This window comes from Capricornis sumatraensis, chromosome 15 (assembly GCF_032405125.1).
Source record: "Capricornis sumatraensis isolate serow.1 chromosome 15, serow.2, whole genome shotgun sequence".
Taxonomy (NCBI): Eukaryota; Metazoa; Chordata; class Mammalia; order Artiodactyla; family Bovidae; genus Capricornis; species Capricornis sumatraensis.
In genome coordinates, this window is record NC_091083.1 from 68,919,672 (window position 1) to 68,946,111 (window position 26,440).

At 50.6% G+C, this 26,440-nt stretch overlaps 1 protein-coding gene across 1 annotated transcript; it reads left to right on the forward strand.

Annotated features, from left to right (window-relative positions):
• The first annotated feature begins 6,382 nt into the window (after positions 1-6,382).
• Positions 6,383-26,161, forward strand: TGIF2 (TGFB induced factor homeobox 2). Its single transcript, XM_068986979.1, has 3 exons — positions 6,383-6,477; positions 10,236-10,461; positions 24,779-26,161. The coding sequence occupies exons 2-3, from the start codon at positions 10,270-10,272 to the stop codon at positions 25,298-25,300; spliced, it is 714 nt and encodes a 237-aa protein (XP_068843080.1). The 5' UTR covers positions 6,383-6,477; positions 10,236-10,269; the 3' UTR covers positions 25,301-26,161.
• The last annotated feature ends 279 nt before the right edge of the window (positions 26,162-26,440 follow it).

Sequence of the window (26,440 nt, forward strand, 5' to 3'; positions counted from 1 at the left end):
CATCTCCTGAGTCTCCTGCACTGGTAGGCAGAATCTTTACCACTGAGCCACCTGGGAAGACCCTTAAGTGATTACAAGGGCAATTGCTTAATTTGTGCATTTTATGGAAACATAGGACCTCTTCAGGGCCTTGGAAGAGACAGAGGCAAGTAAGGGTCCTTAAAGGACAAACATCAAGAATCCACCTACCAATGCACAAGACAGGGGTTCATTCCCTGGCCTGGGAAGAGTCCCTGAGCCTCAGGGCAACTCACGCCATGGGCCACAACTACTGAGCCCACGTGCCCTAGAGGAGCCCATTCTCTGCAACAAGAGAAGCCGCCACGAGAAGCCCGAGCACCGAAACTAGAGCAGCCTCTGCTCACTGCAACCGCACAAAGTCCATGTGCAGCAGCAAAGACCCACCACAGGCAAAACAGATTATTTGTAAATGCAGATTACAAGAACCAAAGACGATTCTTCAGCCATCAAATGAGCAGAGATTAACACAAAACTGCTAACACTCGTGGCTAAGGACAAGGTAAGACAAGCACTCAAACACTACAGATGTGCTTAAGGAGAGCACTTCGTTAGCATGCCTTACAAACACGCACTCCAACTCTTCGTCCCAGTAATTCCACTCCAGAGAATCTATTTAAGGAAATGTTCAGAATTGCAAAGATATGTACTTCAAAATGTTAACTGCAATTGTTGACAATCAGGAAAAAATTTAAATAAGAGGGAGAGAAAAACACCTCTCAGGATGTGTGTATATATTTGCACGTGTCTACATGAACACAGAGAAACGCGAGGAAGAAAACAGACCTGCTATCACTGCTAATGCAGGAAGGTGGGAATAAGGGGGAGGTTACTCATTTTCTCTTTCTGTGCTTTTGCATTGTTCAACTTGCCATAATTAACACAGTGTATTTGCTTTTATAATGTAAAACATACTTTAGGAGGTAAGAAAGTTCCCATGTATAAAAAAGATGAAAGCATGCCAAATAGAATCTGATCCCCATCTATCCTATCACCTGAGACCCTAATAAAAAGAATGAAAAAAATATAATCATTAAGTCTCCCAGTCCCCACAACAGCCAGCTCTGGAGGCTTATTTCTGTACGACCCAGAGGTTTACAGGTAGGGACTACCAGAAAAATAGAAAGGGATTTTTTTCAATCCCCGAATTAAAAGCAGAACACTTGCTAATTAACCTGGCTAGAAGCCAGAGGGCATCAAGAGAAGAGACTGTGGTATTTCTCCCCACAGGTTATTGACTCATCCCTGACACATCAACATCCCCAAGTTAAGATGCTGTAACTTGGGGACCTTCTGAAATGCAAACTGCACAAGAAAATCACATAATCAACTGTAACTAGAAAACTACTTAAGAAAGTCATGCAGACATACACAATTTTTAAGTAATATATTCCTCACCACTTAATTCTGAAAAGATAACAATTTTAAAGATTTTTTAAATCTTAATCTAGCGTTCTAATCTTTAACCCAGTGTTGCCTGAACTATGGGCAAACAGATATTTATATATACAATATGTAGCTTTCAAAAACATTTAACCCTCAGATGGTAAAATGCCAAAGAAGGAAGAGACCTTTAGGATTATCATGACCTACCCTCTCAATTTCCTCAGACGAAGAGAAAGAAATGGGAACTCAGAGTGTCAAATGCCGCACAGCTGTCAGAAGCAGAACTGAAGACTTCCCGGGTGGTCCAGGGGTTAAGAATCTGCCTGCCAAGGCAGAGAACATGAGTTCAACCCCTGGTCTGGGAAAATCCCACATGCTGTGTGGCAACTAAACCCGTGCTGAAACTACTGAGCCTGAGCTCCGAAAGAGAAGCCATGCAGTGGGAAGCCCAAGCACAATAGAGAAAACCCACACGCGGCAACGAAGACCCAGAGCAGCCAAAAATGAATTAATCTCTAAAAAGAAAAAGGCAGAGCTAAGACATCTTGATATGGTATCTGCTCTTCTACAAATGCTGGATGCTATTCACAAAAGGGTTTTTACACAGCCTTTATTTTCTCTGACCCCCACCAAAGCCAGATGTTTCCACAGATGAGAAAACTGAGGTTCAGTGGCTTTGGATGACTTGCCTCTATCACCAGGCTAGTTATTCCCATACCATTTCCACTACTGGGGGCTGCAGCGCAAACCCTTCATGACAACCTAGGGGGTGGGTTCGCCAGCTTCAAGCACATCCTGTCAAAGCACTGGATGCTCAAAAATTAGATGAATGAGGCGACTTCCCTGGCAGTCCAGCAGTTAAGAATCCACCTTCCTGTGCGGGAGATGTGGGTTTGATCTGTGGTGGAGGAACTGAGATCCCATGTGCCTCAAGGCAACTAAGCCCATGCGTGCATGTGTGCTAAGCCACTTCAGTCATGTCCGACCTTTTGCAACCTTCCAGGCTCCTCTGTCCATGGGATTCTCCAGGCAAGAATACTGGAGTGGTTGCCATGCTCTTCACCAGGGAATCTTCCCCACTCAGGGGTTGAATCCGAGTCTCCTACATTTCCTGCACTGACTGACCAGCTGCATGACTGAGCTACTGAAAGTGCACTGGCGACGGGTTTTTTTTTTTTTACCAATGGCGCCAAGAGAGCTGGAGCCACGTACAACGATGAGAGAAGCCGATGAGCTGCAACTAAGACCCAAAGCAGCCAAAAGTAAAAAAATACTTATTGAAAAATTAGATGAGTGAATACCCAACAACTGGGAGAAAGCTAATACAAAGCAAATTGTATTGTAACTGCTCAACAAAACACTTCAAGGCTTTTAAAGTAAGATGTTGATAACCTGAAATTCACAGGAGCTGAAAATGCAGAACCTCAGAGAAGAGAGCCACATATCTCCTAGACCTGAGACAGGTGGCCATCTGTTTGGTCTCAATTATCCAGATCTGTCTCACCTGATCACCCTGCCTCCCATCTCTTCCCACCTCTCCTCAGCCACTGTCTCAGAAACCTTTAGGAGCTCCCTACTTACTCACACTGCCAAATCCAAATTCTTCATTCGGCCTTCAAGGCCCTTCAACTGATCCAATACAACTGTTTCCTGAGTTACTTACTGACCCTGGCCTTTGCTGGATGCTTCCCCTTTCACCCCCCGGGCCCCATCTCCTTTGTGCCACTGGCTGTAACTTTGGCTCATGTTGGCTTCTGGTGAATATTGGTCCCTTTCCCCATTTTCATCGACAGCTCGGATGGTTAAGAATTTGCCTGCACTGCAGGAGACCTGGGTTCGATCCCTGGGTTGGAAAGAGCCCTTGGAGAAGGAAATGGCAACTCACTCCAGTACTTTTGCCAGGAGAATTCTATGGACAGAGGCTATAGTCCATGGGATCGCAGACAGTCGGACACGACTGAGCAACTAACACTAACAGGTGAGAAAGGTACTGGCTGGCTTTTTTGTTGTTTTCATTTTTGGGGCCTCGGCCCACAGCATGTTGGATCTTAGTTCCCCAACCAGGGATCAAACCGGTGCAACCTGAATTGGAAGCATGGAAGTCTTAACCACCAGATCACCAGGGAAGTTCCTTTTTTATTCCTTTTTTTTTCTTTCAGAGAAATACATTTGCATGACATTCATTTGAACCTATGCAACAATCAAGTTCACTAGAAACAGGAACAATCAAGAAAGACCCCCATCCCAATGAGCCTCTGATTTGGGTTTTCAGGTGCAGAGGCTGGCCTGCCTTCTACAACAGGTCCAGTCCCTTTTCTATTTAGCCTGAGGGCCCTTGAGTTCCTGGACTCTTCCTAAAATGGCCTCCTGGGGGCCGCCAGGTTAGCCTGGGCTCTGAGGCCCCGCCCACCTCTCTCTCCTCTCCAAGCTCCACCCTAGACCCGTCCCAGGAGTCAGGACCCCAGGTTCATCACCATACCAGTCCTTCCCTCTCAAGGACACAGCTTTTCTGTACATGAAAAAAGGCAGCGGGGCAGGGCCCAAAACTGGATGAGAGAAAAATGACAAAATAACCTCCCAGCTGGAAAAAGCTTTCCCACGAAAGTTATCAGCAAGTATACCCAACCCCCCTTCGTGCCAGGACACCACAAAGCGACATAATAAATAAGCCTAGGCCATCCCCTAAGTTAGCGCTCAGACTTACCCCAGTACACATACTGCTGTGCGGAGGTCCCAGAGTGACTGTAAGCAATCGGCTCCCAGTGAGAGGCAGCGAGTTGTTTCACATTTTCCACCAAAGTAAATAGTGCTGCAAAGAACAATCTTGTGTAAGCATTCATGGTTGCACTTCTCAAGACATTCCTAGAAGTACACTTCCTGGCTTAAAGGATGCGCATAAATTCTGGTACTTACCAGTTGAGAAACATTGTATGGTAATTCTCAAACTCTAGGAGTACTTAGGCTTTACCTTGGGAATTTGTTTACAATACACCATCTTGATACTCTACCAGCAGCCCTGCACCTTCTGACTCCCCCTCCCCCTCCAGGAAGTCTGGGGAGGGGCTCCTGAAGCAGCTTTGTCATCGGTTCCCAGGTGGCTGTGCTGCAGGCTAAAAGGAGGAAGGAGCTGCTCCCTTCCCTTCGTTCTGATGGATTGATACCTGCTGTAGCACAAGAGCTGGGAAATACTGGCCTAGGGGGCCCCCGCTGGCTGAATACACAGGGTCATCCCATGCACTCGGCACAATGCTTGTCGCCAAGTGCTGGGAACAGTCACATTGCCAGGCTCACCTGGCTGCAGCTGTTTCCCCTTCCAGGTCCCCCTTACCTAGGCCCCCATCCCCTCTGTGATCCTAGTGACCAGGGCCTTGAGGTTTTTACCTTTCTTACCCGAGACTTGATGTAAACCTCCCTTTCTCTCTCAGAAGGCTGTGGACAGAGCACCCCAATAAATTGTCTGGGGCCTCTAGTCAGGCCCTCGTTTCCCCATCTGAAATGGAAGCACTGGGCGGCAGTACTGGCACCCTGGCGATCGCAGCAAGGAGAGCAGTGTGGCCGACTGGGTTCTAAGCATTTGCAGGTTGGTCCGGCTTCAATGGGGAACCCAGGTGCACCTTAACAATCATTTAATCAGCATTCTGATGGGCTTAGGGCCTGGGGAGCAAACTAGACCTTTGTTCTGAGTTCTCCATAGTTAAAGTGCAGTTAAGATCAAAAGCCATTTCAAAGCTGATGATATCCAAGTTCAAGGGTCTTAAATCATCTGGGACCAGATGAGGAACAAGAGGCCCAGCAAAGGCCTTGCCCATTTCTAGGCTGACTCTGTGCTAGACTCTGTGCTAGGCTCTGCAGGTCACAAAGTCTCCCCGAAAGGCCAGCAGCTTGGTCAACAGATTATTTCACAGTATGTGGAACAGAAAGCAAAGAGCAGGGAAGAGTGCTGGTAGGGTTGGGGGAGACCAAGGAACAGATACTGGAGTTGGGTGTCCTGGGCAGAGGAAAAAGATACCAGCCAGGAGCACTGAGAGCTTTCAGGTGGTCTGCCTCCTTCAAGGGCGGGTCTCAATCAGATAAAGGCTTGGCCTGCGCTACTGGACACACCTGGGCTGAATGACACTGGTTGACCCTGTAATAAGCAATGGCCAAGAACCGCTCACGGGCAAACCAAGGACTGACATATAAGCACCTACCGCAAGAGCCGAGGGTGACACACACGCAGTGCCTCGCTTAACGTCACTGCCTTACAAACACTCCTTAAACACTGGCTGTTTTTCCCTTTGGCTGCCCCTAGTGTGATGAACTCTAGGGCTACGGGCTTTGGGGTTGTGTCCGAGGGGTGACCTCTACTCGACTCTAGGAGACCTTGAGGACAGAACTAGCGTCACATTCAGACCGAAGTCCTTACCAGTTGGGGGCGGGCAGTAAATCCCCGGACCAACTGGGCCTCAGTTTCCTCTCCGAGCAAGGGGAAAAATCAACCCGCCGGCGGGAGATCCCGGTGGAGGGAAGAGACTAACAAACGTTAGGATCTGCACGACTTCTCCTCCTCATAACGGCCCCCACCCCCCAGCGTGGGGCACACAGTAGGCGCTCCGGAAACGCTCTCCGAAAGGAGGAACGGGCCACTTCCTGCCCCCCAAGCGGACCGTCCCGACCTAGAGGACAGGCTGGAGGGTCCCCAGCGCTCCTCTCCGGAGGCCATGCGGCATTCCTGCGGGCGGGGGTGGGCACAGGAAGAAGGTGCCCTCCCGGCCCCGCCCCCTCCGGGCGCGGTGGGCGGGGCCGAGCCCCCAGCCGCCGCGGGACCGCCCCGCGGGGGGTGGGCGTAGCGCCCCGCGCTCCGCACAAAGTTTGTTTTCTCCCTCCGGGCGGGTGGGGGAGGGCGAGCGGAGCGCCGAGGGGAGGAGAGGGGATCTGACGTCAGGCCGCGAGGTGCTTTCCAGCCGCGAGCTGTCAGGCCCGAGTGTCAGGCCCGGCAGGTACGCGGCGCGCTCCCCCGGCGCCCCCCGCCCCCTGCCGGGACGCCCGGGACCAAGCCCGAGGCCGCGTGGACGGAAAAGCCGCTGGGGGAAAGTCAGTGCGGGGCGCCGGAGTTGGGGGGGGGGCCGGATGGGGGCGGGGGGGCGCGCGGACAACTTGGAAAGTTTCTTTCTCTCGGCCGGGCGGGGGAGGCGGCGTCGTCCTAGCGCGTGCGATTGTGGGTGTGTGAGCCCGGGTGTGTTTGTGAGTTCCGACTGCGGTGTGCTGGTGGGGGCCGGTCGGGGTACGGGGGGGCGCGGCTCTCGCGCCCTACCCCCCGTCCCGGAGGAAGTTCGCTCCGGGCCCCTTGGTGGTGGGGGGGACCCAGCTCCCCAGGATCCCACCCCGGGAGAGGGCCGCCCCAGCCCCGGGGCCCGGGTTGAGCGCGCCGGGGGCGGGTTTGTTTGGTTTCAAAAGTGCACGTTGCTAACCGCCGGTCGCCCCCCCCCCGCCCCCCGCCGCGGCCGAGCCGGGGAGGGGCCCCCCGAGAGTGACAGCTGCGGGTGGGGGCAGCGGGAAGGTCTCGGAGCTGGGGGGGCCGGGGAGCCCGCGCGAGTTCCCTTTTCCTTTGGAACAAAGGAAAGTCTGTCTCTGAGGCATCTGTCACTCCCGGGCGGGCCAAGGGAGCGGGGCGCGTGGGGCCGGTGACCCGAAGAAAGTTTGTGCGCGCCGGGTCCTTCGGGCAGGCCGAGTCGGAGCCGAGCCTCCCTCGGCGTGGGGGAAGCGCGCCGTCTCCGGGGCAGGGGGCGGCCAACATGGAGTCTGGGCGCAGGGCTGGTGGGGGGGGGGCGGTGCGGAGGTGGGAGCCCAGCCCCCTCCCCTCCCCCTCCGGGCCGAGTTCGGAGCACAAAGCCGAGCGCGCAGGCTCGGCCGGCCCCGCGCCCCGAAGAGTCAGCCAGCGCCGAGCGGCGGGGGAAGGGGGGTGGGAACCAAACTTTTTCCTGCCCCGGGACAGACACGTGAGTTTTCTTTCTTCCCGAGCCCCCGCCCCACGGGGGTGGCGGACCCGCCGGGGAGCCGAAGCGCCGAGTGTGACGCAGGGTGGCGGGGCGAGGGGGGGGGCGGCGAGGGGTGCCGGCTCCCCGAGCGCAGGCCGATTCCCCCGCCGCCCCGGGAGCCATGTGCTCCGACTCGGGTCTGGGCCGCGGGGGAGGCTGCGCGCTTTGTGTGAACTGCTGGGAACGCCGCGCGAGGGCTCGGCCCGGGGGAGTGTCGGTCGAGCTGCAGGGAGTTGTCAGAAAGTCGGTGCGGGAGTGCTTGCAGGTCCGGCGTCGTGGAGTGGTGCCCCGGTTGTTGTGTTCAGAGGGTGCTGCAGCAGGCCAGTGAGGGTAAGAACTGATCACTGGTGTGATGCCGTCGGGAGTTTTCCCAGTCTGAGAGTTCGTGGGTGGGTGAGTCGTTTGGAGTTCGTGGGTGGGCGTATATCCAGGAACTGGTTACGTGGTACCAGTTGTTCGTGCTGAAGGTGGGATTTGTAAACTGTGTGCCTGCTGGATTTGTCGGTGGAAATCGTGGCGGTTCCAGGGGCTGAGCGATGGGTTGGTGCCAGTTATCGGAGTGCTGTTAAGAGTTGCCCGGTGTGAGGCTGGGTGGGAGTGTGGGGTGTGTATGTGGCGAACCTCCCGGCTTGGGGTTTGTGAACGGTGTCTGCTGTATTTGTCGATGTATATCATGGCCGGGGCGCAGACACTGCGGTGGGGAAGTCTGTGCAGGGTCATCTCCGCAGGCCACCCACTGGAACCCTGCAGACTGGGATTTGACTGGCAGCCAGGGTGGAATTTGTGCAGATCACCTCGGGTAAACTCCCAGCCTGCCAGGGCTGCATCCTTGCCTGAGCTGAGGTCCCGACTGCCCTGGCCAGCTAAACCTCAGAAACCTGACCTCAGAAAGCAGCCTGCTGTTGGTGCTCTCTGTGGAGTGGCATCTCTCACCAGTGCCTGTCTCACCTCCAGGTGGCCTGGCTGGGAGAGTAGACCCTTCCCTCGAAAGCCTGGCCTAGCCAGCCCAGATATCTGGGCTCCAGCCCAAGTCGAGGAAACAAAACCTGGGAGATGCCAGAGTCTGCTGGCCCAGACTGCCAGGGAGCTGTTAAAAGGCTGAGGAGGGAGGAGCCTTTAGATTCTGGCATCAGCTTGTCCTGGAACTTTTGGTTTTAAAAATGTAAATCTCTTCTTGCCTTTGCGAAGGAGAACTTTGGAGGGGTGGGGGGGTGATGAGCAACTGAGCTGGGAGTGTCTAGGGAAACACCTTCCTTCGATTGACAGATGACTAGGAATCTCAAGCCCAGAGAGGGAAGGTTGCTTGCCCCAGGTCACACAGCCAAGCTGGAGGAACCAGAGCCCAGCCTTTGCTCATTTTTCTGGATTTTTGAGGCACTGATTTCTGGGACCAGACCAAGGGCTAAATGACAAAGGAGAATGTCAGAGAAAACCAGTAGGGATAATTCATCATTTCTGCAGGGTATACAATAGGTACCCAGTAAATGTTGCATGGATTGCTATAGGAGTGTGGAGATTGATAGAGTTTCCAGACTCCACACTGGGTCTTAGGAGACCTGGGAAGCAAGAAGGCATGGGGGCAGGGCAAGCTATCAGGGTCCAAACCGTGCTTCCATACCATATCCTGGAGGTCAGAGTTTTTTTTCCCCATAACAACTTTATTGAGGTATAATTCACATACCATACAGCTTGCACTTTTATTTTTTTGGTTGCACTAGGTCTTCATTGCTGCGCACAGGCTTTCTCTAGCTGCCCTGGATGGTGGGGGGTGCTCCTCCTTGTTGTGATGCGAGGGCCTCTGATTGTGGTGCCTTCTCTTGTTGGGGAGCATGGGCTTAGTAGTTGTGCACAAGTTTAGTTACTAACTCTTCGACATGTGGGATCTTCCCTGACCAGGGATCGCACTTGTTTCCCCTGCATTAGCAAGCGGATTCTTATCCACACTATACCACCAGGGAAGTCCGCAGCTTACACATTTAAAGAAATAAGTCAATGATTTTATTATCTGGAAAAGAAACCTCGTACCCTTTAGTGATCACTCTCCTATCCCCTTCCAGCCCATTCTGAACATTTCGTAAAAATGGAATCATACAGTATGTGTTTTTTGTGACTGGGTTCTTTTACTTAGCATGATATTTGCAGTTTCATGCATACTGTAGCCTGTATCAAGACTTCCTTTTTACAGCCGACTAATATTCTACTGTATTACAGGTAGACCACATTTCATTTATCCATACATCTGTTGGAGGACACTTGGGTTGCTTCCACCTTTGACAATTATGAATAATGTTACTATTAATGAATAATGTTGTACAGGGTTTTGTGTGGACATGGGTTTTCACTTATCTTCATAACCAGCTACTTTAGGCATGAAATTACTGGGTCCCATGGTAACTGTTTAACAGCCATAGTATCTTGGATGACTTTCTGAATCCCTCTGGGCCTTCGTTTTTCTTATCTATAAAATGATGATGATATTAATGTCTCCATCACAAGGGCATGTGTGAGGACTGAATGAGATAACAAATGTGAAGTGCTCAGTGCAGAGCACAGAAAACAGGCTTCGGTGGTAGCTGTCATTGCTGTCTGGTTCTGTTTATCAACGATCTGCCGTTTGTTCCCATCGTTTTCTCTGGCCTGATGAACCAGAGGCATTTAAGGCTCTTTCTCTGCCTTGCTCAGGCTTTGGTGTGTCCTGAGACTGAGTTTCGATTACCCCATTTCTGGCATCCCAGGCTCTAATGGTGTGCTGAGAAAAGGGTCACAGGCAGCGCATGGTAATATTGTCGCCATTCCCTTTGTCACCTGTTTCAGACTTGCCTGGGGTCTCACCTTGCCCCTAGACACCATGTCTGACAGTGACCTGGGCGAGGAGGAAGGCCTCCTCTCCCTGGCAGGCAAGAGGAAGCGCAGAGGGAACCTGCCCAAGGAGTCAGTGAAGATCCTCCGGGACTGGCTGTACCTGCACCGCTACAACGCCTACCCCTCAGAGCAGGAGAAGCTGAGCCTTTCTGGACAGACCAACCTGTCGGTGCTGCAGGTAAGCAGGGGGTCGCAGGAGACTCAGGTTCTGGTCCCATCCCAGGCCTGTTACTGACTCAGCTGTGTGGCCTTGGACTGGTCACCTCCCCTCCCTGGGCCTCAGTTTCTTCTTGGGTCAGGTGAGAATAGCCAGCCTCTCTGCCTCACGGGACGACAACTGCCTGAAGACTTCACAGCTAGATTTCAGATTCTGGAATGTTCTGAAGAGGCAGGGAATTGTTATTAATGTCTGGGTGTCATCATTAATGCAGGAGGCCAAGAGAAGGTGAAAAGGCGGTGAGTGTCTGGGCTTCGGGACTGGGGCTTTGATGGCAGTTTGATTTCCAGGGGCAGCTGGTGATCTGCAGATTGGTTAAAAAGGAGTTGGAATCACAGTGAAGGAAAGAGCAGAAGGGAGAGGTTCTGGGGTCAAAACCCCATTCTGCCATGCAGGAGTTGTGAACCACACTTTGATTTCCCGTTTGTAAAGTGGGGTTAGACTTCCTGGCTGAACTGTTGTGAGGAAGGGATTCAGAACTGGCTGCGAAAGTGCTCTGTAAACCACAAATGTGAAGATGCTCAAAGGAGCCTGATATCCACTATTGGTCAGTGAGGGGAATTAGCTACTTTGGATTGTCCCTGTTGCTGACCTGCAGGTGTGTTTGTTGTTTTCATGATGCTGAGGTAAGACAATGACCCAGAGCTGGCCCCCCAGCCTAGCAAAGGCCCACCTCCATGCCCGCCACCTCCCCTTCCACGCCTGTTCTTTCCTGGCCCGTTACTCCAGCCCGTGGCCCTACCTCTCTTTCCCTTACCCGGCTCTGAACCTCCCACATCTTCCAGCTGTTTTCCCTCTTATACAAAGCCTCTTGGTGAGTATTCAGCCCTCTGAATTCCTGTCACCTGACTTTATACCCGCTGGGCAGTGGTTAATCGGAGTCTGTCTGTGAGAAAGGCTCTAGAGTTACAGACCCTGACTCAGATCCCATCTTCTCCACAAGAGGAAGCCTGGACCTTGGCCAAGTCGCTGCCTCTTCTCTGAGCTTCGTGTTTCCTCATCTGAGAAAGGGAGACATTGGGAGCACTGTGATAGTGGGTCAGGGCGCGAGACCGAGAAGAATTCAAGGCTTACTGGAAGGTGTTTGGCAAGGGCGGTGCTTCTGCTCTCCCTCTAATCCTTTCCTGGATCACAGGTCTTGCCCAGCAGTTCCGAGACCCTCTGTACCGACAAGCGCTATATGCTGGGGAGAGCTGGGGCCCCGGAGGGGATCCAGACACAGGCCTACCCTGGGCAGTATTTAGTCTGGGATGGGACAGCTGGGGAAGACCTGGTTACTGATGTTTGGGAGAAGTGATCACCTCTGGGATAGATGGCAGCAGAGACAAGGGCAGGGCTTCTGAGTAGGCCTGGAGCCTCAGAAGGCCTCCCAGAAGAGGTGGAGTTTAACTCACAGGATATAGAACAGCACAGGCCAAAGACAGGCGCCTAAGAGCCAGGATTCCCTAGGAAGCCTCCTGCCAGTCTTCTGCCCGAAGCCTTGTTCCTCCTATCTCTCGGGCCCTTGAACTGCAGCCTCCAGGCCATCTCCCTTGGTTTCTATTTGGCCTTTCCTGAGCCTGGCTTACTCTGGCGAAGCATTTTCCCATGAACTCCCAGCCTAGGGTGGAGGCCACTGCTGTTTTTCCAGTATGCCTCTACCTGTGCTCTAAACTACCTGTCACACTTTATTGAAATTGCTTGTTATCAGGGACACTATTTCTCAAGCCTGAATAACGTATTGGCTTCTCTTAAGAAAATATTTTTCATGAATTTGCCTACCTCACAGTGTTGACTTAAATAATTTTTATCACATTCTTTAAGCATGTACAAACATAAAACTGGGTTTTAAAGAAAAAAAGCTTCTTGCTTTTGCTCTTACACACAACTGTAAAATAACCAGTTTTCCAAGGTAAAGAAATGTAAAAGGAATGAGGTTCCATCCAACTGCACTAATATCAAATGGTGGATGTTGTGTTGCTGGCTGCACAAGGATGAGTAGGGAGACACAGGCACTGCCTGGCTCCAGAGTTGAGCAAACCTGGGTGGCCAGAGGCACTGCTGCTACTTGTGACCAAAATGGAAACAGGACCAAACCATTCTTGTGCAGAACTCGTGGGCCCCTCGGATGCCACACTCCCAGATCCCTGCATTACAGAAGTGTAGGTCTGGGACACAGATTAGCTGCTGCAGACTGGAGGCTTGCGGAAGGGCCGGCTGGATCTCAGCATCCCCTGGTGGGAGGGGTTTCGGAGGTGGCCACCCTGCACTAGAGTCAGGCTGAGAGTTAAGGAGCAGTCTGGACCGTGAGGCGTTCTATTTTTTTTTAATGTTTATTTGTTTGACTGCATCAGGTCTTGGTTGTAGCACGAGTACTCAGTCGTTGTGGCGCTTGGGCTTCGTTGCCTCACAGCATGTGGGATCTTAGTTACCCCGATCAGGGATCGAACCTGCATCCCCTGCACTGCAAGGCAGACTCCCAACCTCTGGGCCACCAGGAAAGTCCCCCGATTGGCGTTCTTGATGAAAGCTGTACTGTGAATCCCAAGCAGCGCCAGCCGTACACCCCTTCTTGAAGGTCTCACTGGCACCCCAGATTTCCTGACTGATAACACGGAATTTCTCCAAGCTGGATCCTTCCTTCTCTAAGGAGTTTCCCTCTATAGCCCTTTCTCAGCTCATTTGGTCTCACCAGTTCCTGCACATTTGCTGCTGTTGTTCAGCTGCTCAGTCATGTCTGTCTCTTTGCCACCCCACGGACTGTAGCCCACCAGGCTCCTCTGTCCGTGGAATTTCCCAGGCCAGGATACCGGAGTGGATTGCCATCTCCTTCTCCAGGGGCTCTTCCTGACCCGGGAATTGAACTGGCGTCTCCTGCCCTGACAAGTGGATTCTTAACCACCGAAGCCACCAGAGAAACCAGGATTTCAGGAATATGGCTTCTCTCCTACCCTGATTCAGCCTGGACCGCCTGTCACTTCTCTGCTTAAAGCCCTTCAGTGGCTGGCTGCTGTACCAGTCTGCATAGCAGGCCTCATCCCTGGCCTCCCATGTTCCTGTCACCCTGATAGATACCCAGACCCCTTTGCTCCCACCCCTGACCAAGGAGACTCCTGACTCCTAGAGGAGCTCTGTGCTTCCACAGCACCAGGACTGGTCGGCATTTGGAATTGACTGATGGCCTTTAAAAAAAAAATTAATTGGTTCATCTGGCTGTGACTGGTCTTGGTTGCTCCATGCGGGATCTAGTTCCCTGACCAGGGATTGAACCCAGGCCCCCTGCATTGGGAGTTCGGAGTCTTAGTCACTGGTGCCGTGCTTAGTCACTCAGTCCTGTCCTCCTCTGTCCATGGGGATTCTCCAGGCAAGAATACTGCAGTGGGTTGCCATTCCCTTCTCCAGGGGATCTTCCCAACCCAGAAATTGAACCCAGGTCTCCACATTGCAGGCGGATTCTTTACCCTCTGAGCCACCAGGAAAGCTCTGAATGATTTTTAGAACGCTAAACTCCAGAAGCCTAGTCTTATTTATCATACGTCCTAAATGTTAGCTTAATGCCAGGTATCTGGTAGGTGCTCAGTAAATAATTCTTGAAGTGACAAAGTGAAGATTAAACTGCTGGAAATGTCAACAGTGAGGACTTCCAGAAGTACGGAAATGCGGTGGCTCCTCAACCTGGAAAAGTTGGTGTAAGCCAGTCCCTGGAGGAATTTCTTTTTCCTGCATTTAATTTTTTAAATTTCCATTGTTTATTAAGAACATTTGCAAATAACCACAAAAGTAAGAGAATATTGTAATACACCTCTGGCATCCATCACCTGGCTCCAGCCAGCGTCAACATTTTGCCAAAAGCTTGTTCACTCTCTCCCTGGGGACCTCCCTTTTGATTGTCTCCTTTAACTGGCCCAGGAGCAATCTCATTAGCAAGTCAATGAGTCATTTAACTAACTGGTTTGCTGGTACTTGCCCCTGGGCTAGACAGTTGCGAAGGTAAAAGCAAAAAGTCATTTGTGAAGGATTTTCACAGGTCCCAGTGACACCCTCTAAGCCCACCGTATTGCTGTTCCAACTGTTCTAAGGGGCTGCCTGTTGGGGAGGGAAGGTAAGCGTGGCTGGGTGGGGGGGGGCGGGGGGAGGGGGACCCGATTCCCTCCACCATGTGGAGTCTTGATGGGGGTGTGCCCTGTGCTGGACCTGATGCTGTGTCCTGGAAACACCACAGTAGGCACTGCCCGCCCCCCCCTCCCCGCCCCGTCCCCCCGGGGGGAGGGAGGGCCTTATTCAAAGGACTAAGGATTCAGTGTAGTTAATTACCAGTGTGGTGTCAGCTGAACTGCCCTGGTAGGGCAAGGCTTCTCTCAGGAAGCTGAATCTTCCTGGAATCCTGACAGACTTGAAGGATGCGGGAGGTGTGGTCAGCAGTCCCTCTGGTACTTGTCCTGGGCTAGAGAGGAGCCGAAGCTGTAGTGACCTGCTGCGTGTCCAGGGGGTGGCCTGGCCCTGCCCTGGCATGCATAGGCATGACCCTATGAACTGCAGCCTGCCAGCCTCCTCTGTCTATGGGATTTCCCAGGCAAGAATACTGGAGTGGGTTGCCATGCCCTCCTCCAGGGGATCTTCCCGACCCAGGGATCAAACCTGTGTTTCCTTTATCTCTTGCATTGGCAGGCGAATTCTTTTACTACTGAGCCTTTACCATTTGAAGCTGCTCTCTTTACTCCAACAGGCTCCAAAGCCAGGCTCCCTGCTTCTTCCTGCAGGTAACCACTGTCTCCCCACCTTCAGGCTTTTCATCTGTGTGGGGTTTTTTTGTTTTCTGAGCTTTTGTGTAAAGCTTTTTAGCTTAAATACAGGGTTTGGCCCACTAGGACAAGTTAAACCAGTGGGCTAAACCATTGGTTCTTAAGCTTGGGTGGCAAAATTCTGGAAAGCTTGCTTAAAAAAACACATTCCTGATTCCACCCTCCCCTATCCACCATCTGTAAAGTAGAATATATAGTTTTTAAAAATCACGCTTGAGGTGATCTAACACAGCCAGCTGCCTTTAGGAGCACCCAGATAGGAGTGGTCACAGCTCAGGTGGAGGGATCGGATGTTTGGGAAAGGTCTTTCTGTGCCCTCATTCTTTCCCCTCTTATTGCTTCTGTTTTTCACAGTTGAAAAGACTTCCTAAAGTTAAAGTGCTCCTGGGAGGTCCAGTGGTTAAAACTCTGTGCTGCCAATGCAGGAGACCTGGGTTTGATCCCTGGTTGGGAAACTTAAGATCCCACATGGTGCGTGACACAGCCAAAAAAATAAAAAGCATTCACGTCCATCAAAAGACCTGCTCTGATCCTCATGGCCTTCATCAGCTCCCTAGTGCTCCTCCCGCTCCCATTTGCCACAGCGATTCCTTTTGTGTCCTTCATCTGGGCCACTGATTGGAAAAAAAACTACTGCCAGGGCAGCAGCCTTTCTGGCCCTGCTTTATGGTAGGGACAGTCTTCAGGCACCCAGCCTGTGTTTTGGCATGTCAATCATAGAATTCACCTTGGCATTCTCCTACCCACTCCTCAAGGACCTTGAGCTGGGGCAGGTCACGTGCTTTTTTTTTTTCCTGATCTAAGCTTGGGTTGAGCAGCCAGAGGGAGCTGCAGAAAATCACACAGCCCGTTATCACGGCTGGCATGGTGGTACACTCAGGCCTTGGGCCCTTCCCCCGCCTCCCTCAGCTGTGCATTTCTATCGGATGAGAAGACAAAACAGACAGTAAGGAGGCTGCCAAGTTCTCCGCAGGCCAGGGTGAGCTTGGGGACGGGGGTGTTCTTAGGCTGTTCAATTCTCAGAATCCAAAATGGGCGGTGCGGCTAGAGGCTAGGTGTCCATGCATCTGCTGGTAAAGCCAGGCTCCCCTCCACATGACTGCACTCAAAACAGACACACTGGTCCCTTGCTCCTCTCAACCTTGGTCACATTTCTGCTACATCCTGGGATAAGGAAAAGAGGTGCAGTGCTCTCCTGGGGCATAGGTAGATGGGGAGGCAGGTGGAGACAGAGATGGAAGCCTCTGAGCAAGGAGGAAGGGCCTTGGGCTGACTGTCTTCAGTTTTTCACCTGGTTGTTGCCTGGAACCAGGCTATTTGGACCACATCCCAGCCTTTGCACTTGTTACTGAATCTCTCTGATCAGGGCTGTGTTTCTTCAACAGCCTGAATAAAATGGAGCTCATCACAGAAGCTGTCTCATAAACTTGTTTAGTCACTAAGTCATTTCCTATGACTTCATGGACTGTAGCCCCACCAGGCTCCTCTGTCTGTGGGATTTCTCAGGCAAGAATACTGGAGTGGGTTGCTTTTTCCTTCTTCAAGAGATCTTCCCAACCCAGGGATTGAACCTATGTCTTCTGCATTGCTAGCAGTTTCTTTACCACTGAGCCACCGGGTAGAAGCTTAAATGAGTGAGTTCAATGGGAGATGTTCGGAACAGCAGTGCAGTCATATAGAGGGGAGCCTGGCTTTACCAGCAGATGTGTGGGCACCTAGCCTCTAGCTGCACCTCCCATTTTGGCCTCTAATTCTGAGAAACAAACAGCATAAGAACACCCCCGTCCCCAAGCTCACCCTGGCCTGCGGAGAACTTGGCAGCCTCCTTACTGTTTGTTTTGTCTTGTTCAAAAAGTGTCTGCTTTTAGGATTACGATGATGACTTTCAGCTCTCCGTTTTTTCCTCTATTCAGTAAGGTATACCATATGAGAATGAGAAGAACGGAGAGCCCCTAAAGCCAAAAGACCTGGACTTGGACCCCAGCTCTGTACTCGGAGGCGGTATGACTTGGGGCAGATTCTTTCATCTCTGAGTTCCAGGTCCCTCTAGTACTTTGAGGATGCTGCTTACTACCGTCCAGGCTTGCTTGCAGATTAAACATATCACAAGTGAGATGGTTGGCATGGTACCTCATATCAAAGTCCTTACTTCCTTCGTCTTCTTAGCCTGTTCAGTCTTACTTCCCACTCAGGGCTCTCCTGCCACTGCAGCCAAGACTGGAGTGAGCAGCTCGGCCCCTGTCAGCTGATGGCTGTTGTGTGTGTGCTTGCTTGTACTGAGAGGACCAGAGAGGTAAGGCGGAGTAAATGGGAACCGCAGAAGCAAGGTCCTTCCAGGCTGGAATGGAGAGGGAGAGAAGCCATGAGGAGGCTTTGGCTCTGCCTTGCCCAGGAGCGTTCCCAGCCTGACAGGACCTGGAGTCCAGTGCCGTCCTTGGGTCACCTGTAGAGCAAGTGTGGCTTCTGGGAAAGGAGCTGTGCCAACTCCAGGTGCCAGCTCTGGTCATAGGTGTCTGTGCCTTTGACTGAATAGTGGTACTCAAGGCCTTGCCAAGATATGAGCCGAGAAAGGCGATAGGGGTAGAAACTGGTACAGGAGCCCTGAGGAGCCTGGGCCTTTGGTCCATTCACCTGTAAGAGGAACGTTAGACATTTTTGCAGTTCCCAGCACCTCAGCATAAGGCAGGTGTGTGTGTGTGGGGGGGTCCTATCTTTTCCTCCCCCTACAGCAGCTGCTACATGCTCTGTAAGTTATCTGTTGATAAACTAGGACGAGAGAAAAGACGGGACCAGGAGAAGACTTAAATTGAAGAAAGTAAGGAAAACTGCTAAACCATTCAGGTAGGATCTAAATCAAATCCCTTAACGATTATACAGTGGAAGTGACAAATAGAGTCAAGGGATAAGATCTGATGGAGTGCCTGAAGAACTATGGACAGAGGTTCATGGCATCGTACAGGAGGCAGTGATCAAGGCCATCCCCAAGAAAAAGAAATGCAAAAAGGCAAATGGTTGCCTGAGGAGGCCTTGCAAAAGGCTGAGAAAAGAAGTTAAAGGCAAAGGAGAAAAGGAAAGATCTTACCCATTTGAATGTAGAGTTCCAAAGAATAGCAAGGAGAAATAAGAAAGCCTTCCTCAATGATCAGTGCAAAGAAACAGAGGAAAACAGTAGAATGGGAAAGACTAGAGATCTCTTAAAGAAAATTAGAGATACCAAGGGAACATTTCATGCAAAGATGGGTACAATAAAGGACAGAAATGGTATGGACCTAACAGAAGCAAAAGATATTACGAAGAGGTAGCAAGAATACGCAGAAGAACTGTACAAAAAAGACCTTAATGATCCAGATAACCATGATGGTATGATCACTCACCTAGAGCCAGACATCCTGGAATGCAAAGTCAGGTGGGCCTTAGGAAGCATCACTATGAACAAAGCTAGTGAAGGTGATGGAATTCCAGTTGAGCTATTTCAAATCCTAAAAGATGACGCTGTTAGAGTGCTGTACTCAACATGCCAGCAAATTTGGAAAATTCAGCACTGGCCACAGGAGTGAAAAAGGTCAGTTTTCATTCCAATCCCAAAGAAGGGCAATGCCAAAGAATGTTCAAACTACTGCACAATTGCACTCATCTCAGACACTAGCAAAGTAATGCTCAAAAGTCTCTAAGCCAGGCTTCAATAATACGTGAACCATGAACTTCCAGAAGTTCAAGCTGAATTTAGAAAAGGCAGAGGAACCAGAGATCAAATTGCCAACATCAGCTGGATCATAGAAAAAGGAAGAGAATTGCAGAAAAACATCTACTTTTGCCTTACTGATTATGCCAAATCCTTTGACTGTGTAGATCACAACAAACTGTGGAAAATTCTCAAAGAGATGGGAATAGCAAACCACCTTACCTGCCTCCTGAGAAATCAGTATGCTGGTCAAGAAGCAACAGTGAGAACTGGACATGGAACAACAGACTGGTTCCAAATCGAGGAAGGAGTACGTCAAGGCTGTATATTGTTACCCTGCTTATTTAACTTATATGCAGAGTACATCATGAGAAATGCCGGGCTGGATGAAGCACAAACTGGGATCAGGATTGCCGGGAGAAATATCAATAACCTGAGATATGCAGATGATACCACCCTTATGGCAGAAAGTGAAGAGGAACTAAAGAGCCTCTTGATGAAAGTGAAAGAGGAGAGTGAAAAAGTGGACTTAAAACTCAACATTCAAAACTAAGATCATGGCATCCAGTCCCATCACTTCATGGCAAATAGATGGGGAAACAGTGGAAACAGTGATAGACTTTATTTTCTTGGGCTCCAAAATCACTGTAGATGGTGACTGCAGCCATGAAATTAAGACGCTCGCTCCTTGGAAGAAAAGCTGTGACCAACCTAGACAACATATTAAAAAGCCAGAGACGTTACTTTGCCAGCAAAGGTCTGTCTAGTCAAAGCTATGGTTTTTCCAGTAGTCATGAATGGATGTGAGAGTTGGACTATAAAGAAAGCTGAGCGCCAGAGAATTGATGCTTTTGAACTATGGTGTTGGAGGAGACTTGAGAATCCCTTGAACTGTAAGGAGATCCAACCCGTCCATCCTAAAGGAAATCAGTCCTGAATATTCATTGGAAGGACTGATGCAGAAGCTGAAACTCCAATACTTTGGCCACCTGATGTGAAAAGCTGACTGATTTGAAAAGACCCTGATGCTGGGAAAGATTGAGGGCAGAAGAGGACGACAGAGGATGAGATGGTTGGATGGAATCACCTATTCAATGCACATGAGTTTGAGTAAGCTCTGGGAGTTGGTGATACAGGGAAGCCGGGTGTGCTGCAGTCCATGAGTCACGAAGAGTCAGACACGACTGAGCGACCGAACTGAACTGAGAAGACCCGACAGTGGAAACCAGGTCAGGCCACTGACGCTTTCAGCCGCTTTGGTGGTTGACCATGGTGCTCTGGCCTCATGGGGTCGGCCCTGCCTGCTGCTGTCTGTTCCGTACACCAAACCCTTTCCTGCCTCTCAGGGCCTTGACATTTGTTGTTCCCTCTGTCTGAAACATTCTTCCCTCACCTTTCTGTATGGCTGCCTCTTTCTAAGCCGTCAGGTTTCAGCCTTCCCATACTCTTTATCTACAGAAGCCTCTCTTATCTTTATATACTACCTTTTTACTCCTCTCTGCTTGCTTCCTGGCGCTTCTGGGCAGCAATTGTGATGTTTGTTCACTGCCAGTCTCCACAACCAGATGGACTTTAAGCTCCAGGGGACAGAGTGTGCATCTATTTAATTCACAGAAGCATCCCCAGCACCAGGAACTGGCCTGGCACACTGTAAGCACTCCGTAAATACTGAGTGAGCAAGAAGTCCTGAAAGGGAGGGCAACAGGAAGGTGAGAAGTTCTAACTTGACCATACCAGTGAATCAAATAAGCTGGGCTTTGAGACTCTGATATCCTGAGAGGAAGATGCCAGAGATTAGGGGTTGTTGTTCCTCAAGATCCAAAGGGCCAGGCTTGAGGAGCCCTGGCTGGAAGTGGACTCCTGCCTAACTTCAGGCTCAGCTTTATGTATGTTCTTGAGTAGAATAGGAGTTGATCAAACACATAGGGCTGATAAAACCGTTAGCAGAAAATTGTGTAGATGTATGGACCATCTCACACGCTAGTAAAGTAATGCTCAAAATTCTCCAAGCCAGGCTTCAGCAATATGTGAACCATGAACTTCCACATGTTCAACCTGGTTTTAGAAAAGGCAGAGGAACCAGAGATCAAATTGCCAACATCCGTTGGATCATCGAAAAGGCCAGAGAGTTCCAGAAAAACATCTATTTCAGCTTTATTGACTATGCCAAAGCCTTTGACTGTGTGTATCACAATAAACTGGAAAATTCTGAAAGAGATGGGAATACCAGAGCACCTGACCTGCCTCTTGAGAAACCTATATGCACGTCAGGAAGCAACAGTTAGGACTGGACATGGAACAACAGACTGGTTCCAAATAGGAAAAGGAGTGCGTCAAGGCTGTATATTGTCACCCTGCTTATTTAACATATGCAGAGTACATCATGGGAAACGCTGGGCTGGAAGAAGCACAAGCTGGAATCAAGATTGCCAGGAGAAATATCAATCACCTCAGATATGCAGATGACACCACCCTTATAGCAGAAAGTGAAGAGGAACTAAAGAACCTCTTGATGAAAGTGAAAGAGGAGAGTGAAAAGGTTGGCTTAAAGCTCAACATTCAGAAAACGAAGATCATGGCATCCGGTCCCATCACTTCATGGCAAATAGATGGGGAAACAGTGGAAACAGTGTCAGACATTATTTTTTTGGGCTCTAAAATCACTGCAGATGGTGATTGCAGCCATGAAATTAAAAGATGCTTACTCCTTGGAAGAAAAGTTATGACCAACCTAGATAGCATATTCGAAAGCAGAGACATTACTTTGCCAACAAAGGTCCGTCTAGTCAAGGCTATGGTTTTTCCTGTGGTCATGTATGGATGTGAGAGTTGGACTGTGAAGAAGGCTGAGTGCCGAAGAATTGATGCTTTTGAACTGTGGTGTTGGAGAAGACTCTTGAGAGTCCCTTGGGCTGCAAGGAGATCCAACCAGTCCATTCTGAGGGAGATCAGCCCTGGGATTTCTTTGGAAGGAATGATGCTAAAGCTGAAACTCCAGTACTTTCGCTACCTCATGCGAAGAGTTGACTCATTGGAAAAGACTCTGATGCTGGGAGGGATTGAGGGCAGGAGAAGGGGACGACAGAGGATGAGATGGCTGGATGGCATCATGGACTCGATGGACATGAGTCTGAGTGAATTCCGGGAGTTGGTGATGGACAGGGAGGCCTGGCGTGCTGCGATTCATGGGGTCGCAAAGAGTCGGACACGACTGAGTGACTGAACTGAACTGAACTGATGGCCCATAGGGTTGCCAAGAGTAGGATATGGTTGAAGTGATCTAGCATGCACGCACTCATGCACAGTGCTTAAATGGCTACTGCTAATGAACCCTTCTCAACGAAACGCCTAGAAACGTGCCTAGATGTGTGGGTGTGGACCACGCTACAGCCAGGCTTCATCACCAGCAGGCTCCCACAGTCTGTTTCTTTCCAGTACTTTCGTATTAGCAGGAAAGCGATTTGGCCTCTTTCCTCCGGCAGTAGCTCCTCCAGTGGAGGGCAAGAGGGAGCAGGACATGGAAAAAATGATAAGGGGTTGTATTTGCCTATTTAAGGAAAAACAGATTTATGAGCTTATACCAGCTGTGCAGCTAAGAAACTGTTTGCTAGTCCAATCCATAGCTTTTAAAATAATGCCCAGGTGAGCTGTTACAGGATTGATCATGTTACTCCAGGCTGTTAGGAGTAAATGAGAGGAAAGGGGATATGAGAGGCTGGTGGTGTAGATGCCAGTAGTCATGCCATAATTAGGTGCCTTCTCCTCTTGGGTGTACAGAAACTGTTCACACTTCCTAAACAATTATCTGCCCTCACGGTGTCATTCATTCAAGTATAAAAAAATGGCCCTACAGCAGCTGTGGTCTTCCCTGGTGGCTCAGATGGTAATGAATCTGTATGCGTTACAGGAGACCCGGGTTTGATCCCTGGGTCAGGAAGATCCCCTGGAGGAGGGAATGGCTGCCCACTCCAGTATTCTTCCCTGGAGAATTTCATGGACAGAGAGGCCTGGCGGGCTACAGTCCGTGGGGTTGCAGAGTCAGATATGACGGACCAGCTAACACACTGCAGCAGCTGTAGGTGAAGAGATGTGTTTTGAAACCATGTCCTCTGTCCAGCTCAATTTAGATCAGCCAAGACTTGTAAGAGTAGGCCTTCTCCAGGTAGAGAAGTGGATGTTCCAGAAAGAACAAATGTGATGTGCAAAAAAGCATGGAGACTTCTTTTTTTTTTACTTATTTAAGCACAGGGCCTCAACAAAGGCTGGTGAGCAATTTCACACTAAGAATTATACAAGGGCTGGAAAGATAAGCCACGAACAGGGGAGGGGTTTAATACCCAGGCCCAGGAGTCTGGACCTGATCCTATAGGTGGTAGGAGACAAATGGCAGTTTTCTAGAACAAGAATAATAGTGTTGCATTTTACTTTACTTTTTAAAAAATTTTATAGTTTAGGTGCATTTGGTCTTAGTTGCAGTACAGAGGCCATCTTTGTTGTGGCAGGTGGGCTCCAGAGTGTGTGGACTCTGTAGTTTGAGGCACATGGACTCCAGTTGAGGCACAGGCTCAGTAGTCATGGTACATGGGCTTAGTTGCCCTGCAGCATGTGGGATCTTAGTTCCCCGACCAGGGACTGAACCCACGTACCCTGCATTGAAAGGCGGGTTCTTAACCACTGAACCACCAGGGAAGTTCTGGGATATTGCATTTTAGAAAGTGAGTGACAACCAGTGGCGAGGCTGAACTGGAGAGCTGTGAAGCTGGGGACCATGAAAAGAGTCCAGACAGATACAGGACTGGGTGCTGGACATGTCCTGGCTTTGCAGCATACCACTTCACAGTGAGAAATGTCATGCCTTATGCACAGGCCCAAGAGGATTGATCTAAATCAGCTCGACAGGAATGGGGTCGAGGTTCATGCTAGCTTCTCCAGCAGCACGTAGGGAAAAGGTCTTACATATGTTGGTCAAACGCTCATTCACCTAGAACCACTGACCCTGGTTTTGCTTAGAAACAATAACTTTTCTTCTACCTGAGAGTCCCAAAGTATCTCTGTGGCTCTTTCCCTGGCCTACAACAAGACTGTTCTAGAACCTCAGGAGTGAATGAATCACCCTTGGTCCTCTCCCCTCTTCCCTCATACATCCATATCCAACTGGGCACCAGTTTCCCAAATAAATCAGACATTGGCCATGTTTTCGTCATCTCTCTCAGCCTAATTTGAACTACTAAAACCTTTCGCTCTGCTTCCACTCTTCTCTACATCACAAGTCACTTCTTTGCTTAAAAGCCTTCTGCGGCTCCCCATGACCCTTAGTATGAAGAATCAAGTCCGCACCATCAGAGGTAAGTAACCTCTGGTTTCCACTCTGAGCTCCATCCAGGCAGGATGGAGCCTTTTCTGAGTTAACCTCGCTGAGCTTCTCAGAGGCACTTTGCTGCCACCCAGCCTTTGCAGAGGTAATCGCTCCCGATTGGATGCTCTTCCGGCCTCCCACCTGACCTGCTGCTTACCCTTCCCATCTCAGTTTGCGAGCCTTGTCCTCAGAGAGCACTCCCGTGAGTCCTCACAGACTTGGCTGGGTCTTCCCATTATTGCCTCCAGCAGCACTGCCGTACTGTCCCTTCATCGGCTGGATCACGGTTGCGTTTTATTTTCATTTATATGATTTCTTTTTTAACTCTCCCCAACAAACATCTGTCTGAGGGCTGCAGTTGTACCTGAATTGTTTGCTGGGTTCCTGGGGCCTGGAATGGGGGCTTTGTAGCTGGTTTTGATTGAGGAATCTGATCCCAGTTTCTCATTCTCATTTCAGATCTGTAACTGGTTCATCAACGCCCGGCGGCGGCTCCTCCCAGACATGCTTCGGAAGGATGGCAAAGACCCCAACCAGTACACCATTTCCCGCCGCGGGGGCAAGGCCTCCGATGTGGCCCTCCCCCGAGGCGGCAGCCCCTCCGTGCTGGCTGTGTCTGTACCGGCCCCCACCAACGTGCTGTCCTTGTCCATGTGTTCCATGCCGCTCCACTCGGGCCAGGGTGATAAGCCAGGAGCCGCCTTCCCACAAGGGGAGCTGGAGCCCCCCAAGCCCCTGGTGACCCCTGGTAGCACACTCACCCTGCTGACCAGGGCCGAAGCTGGAAGCCCCACGGGCGGACTCTTCAACACACCCCCGCCCACACCCCCGGAGCAGGACAAGGAGGACTTCAGCGGCTTCCAGCTGCTGGTGGAGGTGGCGCTCCAGAGGGCTGCAGAGATGGAGCTCCAGAAGCAGCAGAACCCGTCACCTGCCTTGCTGCGCACTCCCATTGCCTTAGTCCCTGAAAACCCCAAGTAGGCATCTGCCAGCAGGGGTGCTCAAGGTTCGAGCCCGCTGTCCTGGGTTTCCACTCTGGTTCCCCTTCCCACAGAGGGTTTTCTTTGGATCACTGCCAAACATCAGGATCATCTCCTCTGTCCAGAGGTCTTCAGCAGGAAGACACCAGCTGGTGTCACTGCGCTGTGACGGGACCTCTCTGCTGACTCTGCCGTTTCTCTAGGCCTGCTCGGTGACGAGACCAAGACATGGGAGACAGGCGTGGTGCTGCTGCTGCTGCTGCTGCTGCTGCTTCAGAGAATCCCCAGGACGCCTTTGTTCCAGCCTGTTTTCCTGGGCTGGGCACGGGAAACCGGCCTCGTTCAGACCTGTGCTGGGTCCAAGTTGCCCCTGACAGGGCCTCTTTTTGTTAAGCCAAGTGTGGACATTCCAGGTTCATAAGTGTGAACAAAAGAAAAGAGGTACTGATCAGATGTAACAGAACCGAGTCCAGTTGGATGTTTAGGTTTTCGCCAGACTTCATGTTTATTTTTCCCTCTTTGCTGTGGTTTGTATGAACTGGCGTAGTTAAACCCGATGTGGGGAATGAGAGTGCGTTGCCTGATGAGCTGGGACTAGTTCACCACTGCAACTGGGGGTTGTTTTACAAGGAAGGAGTATTTTCATTTGGGGGACCATCTAAATCTCTGCAAATTTCCAAATGGTTGTTTTGTTGTTGGTTTGGTCCCCACCCCCCGACACACACACAAAAAAAATAGCAGAAACACTTTTATGGGCTTCGGCTTTTCTGCATCATGCACAGAAGGGGATCAAGCCACACCAGAGGGGGTCCAGCCGAGAATCCGACCAAACCTTCTACGTGCAGAGCAGAGAAGGAGGATGAAAACAGGTGTTTTTGTTTTTTTTTTTTGGTTTGTTTTTGTTTGTACTGTATGGTGGGGGTGGGGGTGGGGGAGGTAAGCTAGACTGAGGCAGTGGGGTGGTTTGTTTTTTTATTTCCCTCTTTAATCTTTTCTCCTTCTTTATCCTTGAAAGCTTCACCCCGTGGCCTGAGTTTTGAATTCCTTCTAGGAACTTGGCTTAGTGGGGCTGTAATGTCAAAAAGTTCCTTGTAGCTCCTGCTTGGAGAGAAGTGAGCCATCTACTGGTCAGGAAGCCCTT

Coding starts and splice junctions, on each gene's coding strand:
- TGIF2 (XM_068986979.1), top strand. CDS start 10,270: ATGTCTGACAGTGACCTGGGCGAGGAGGAAGGCCTCCTCTCCCTGGCA. Junction 10,462..24,778: donor CCAACCTGTCGGTGCTGCAG/GTAAGCAGGGGG, acceptor TTCTCATTTCAG/ATCTGTAACTGGTTCATCAA.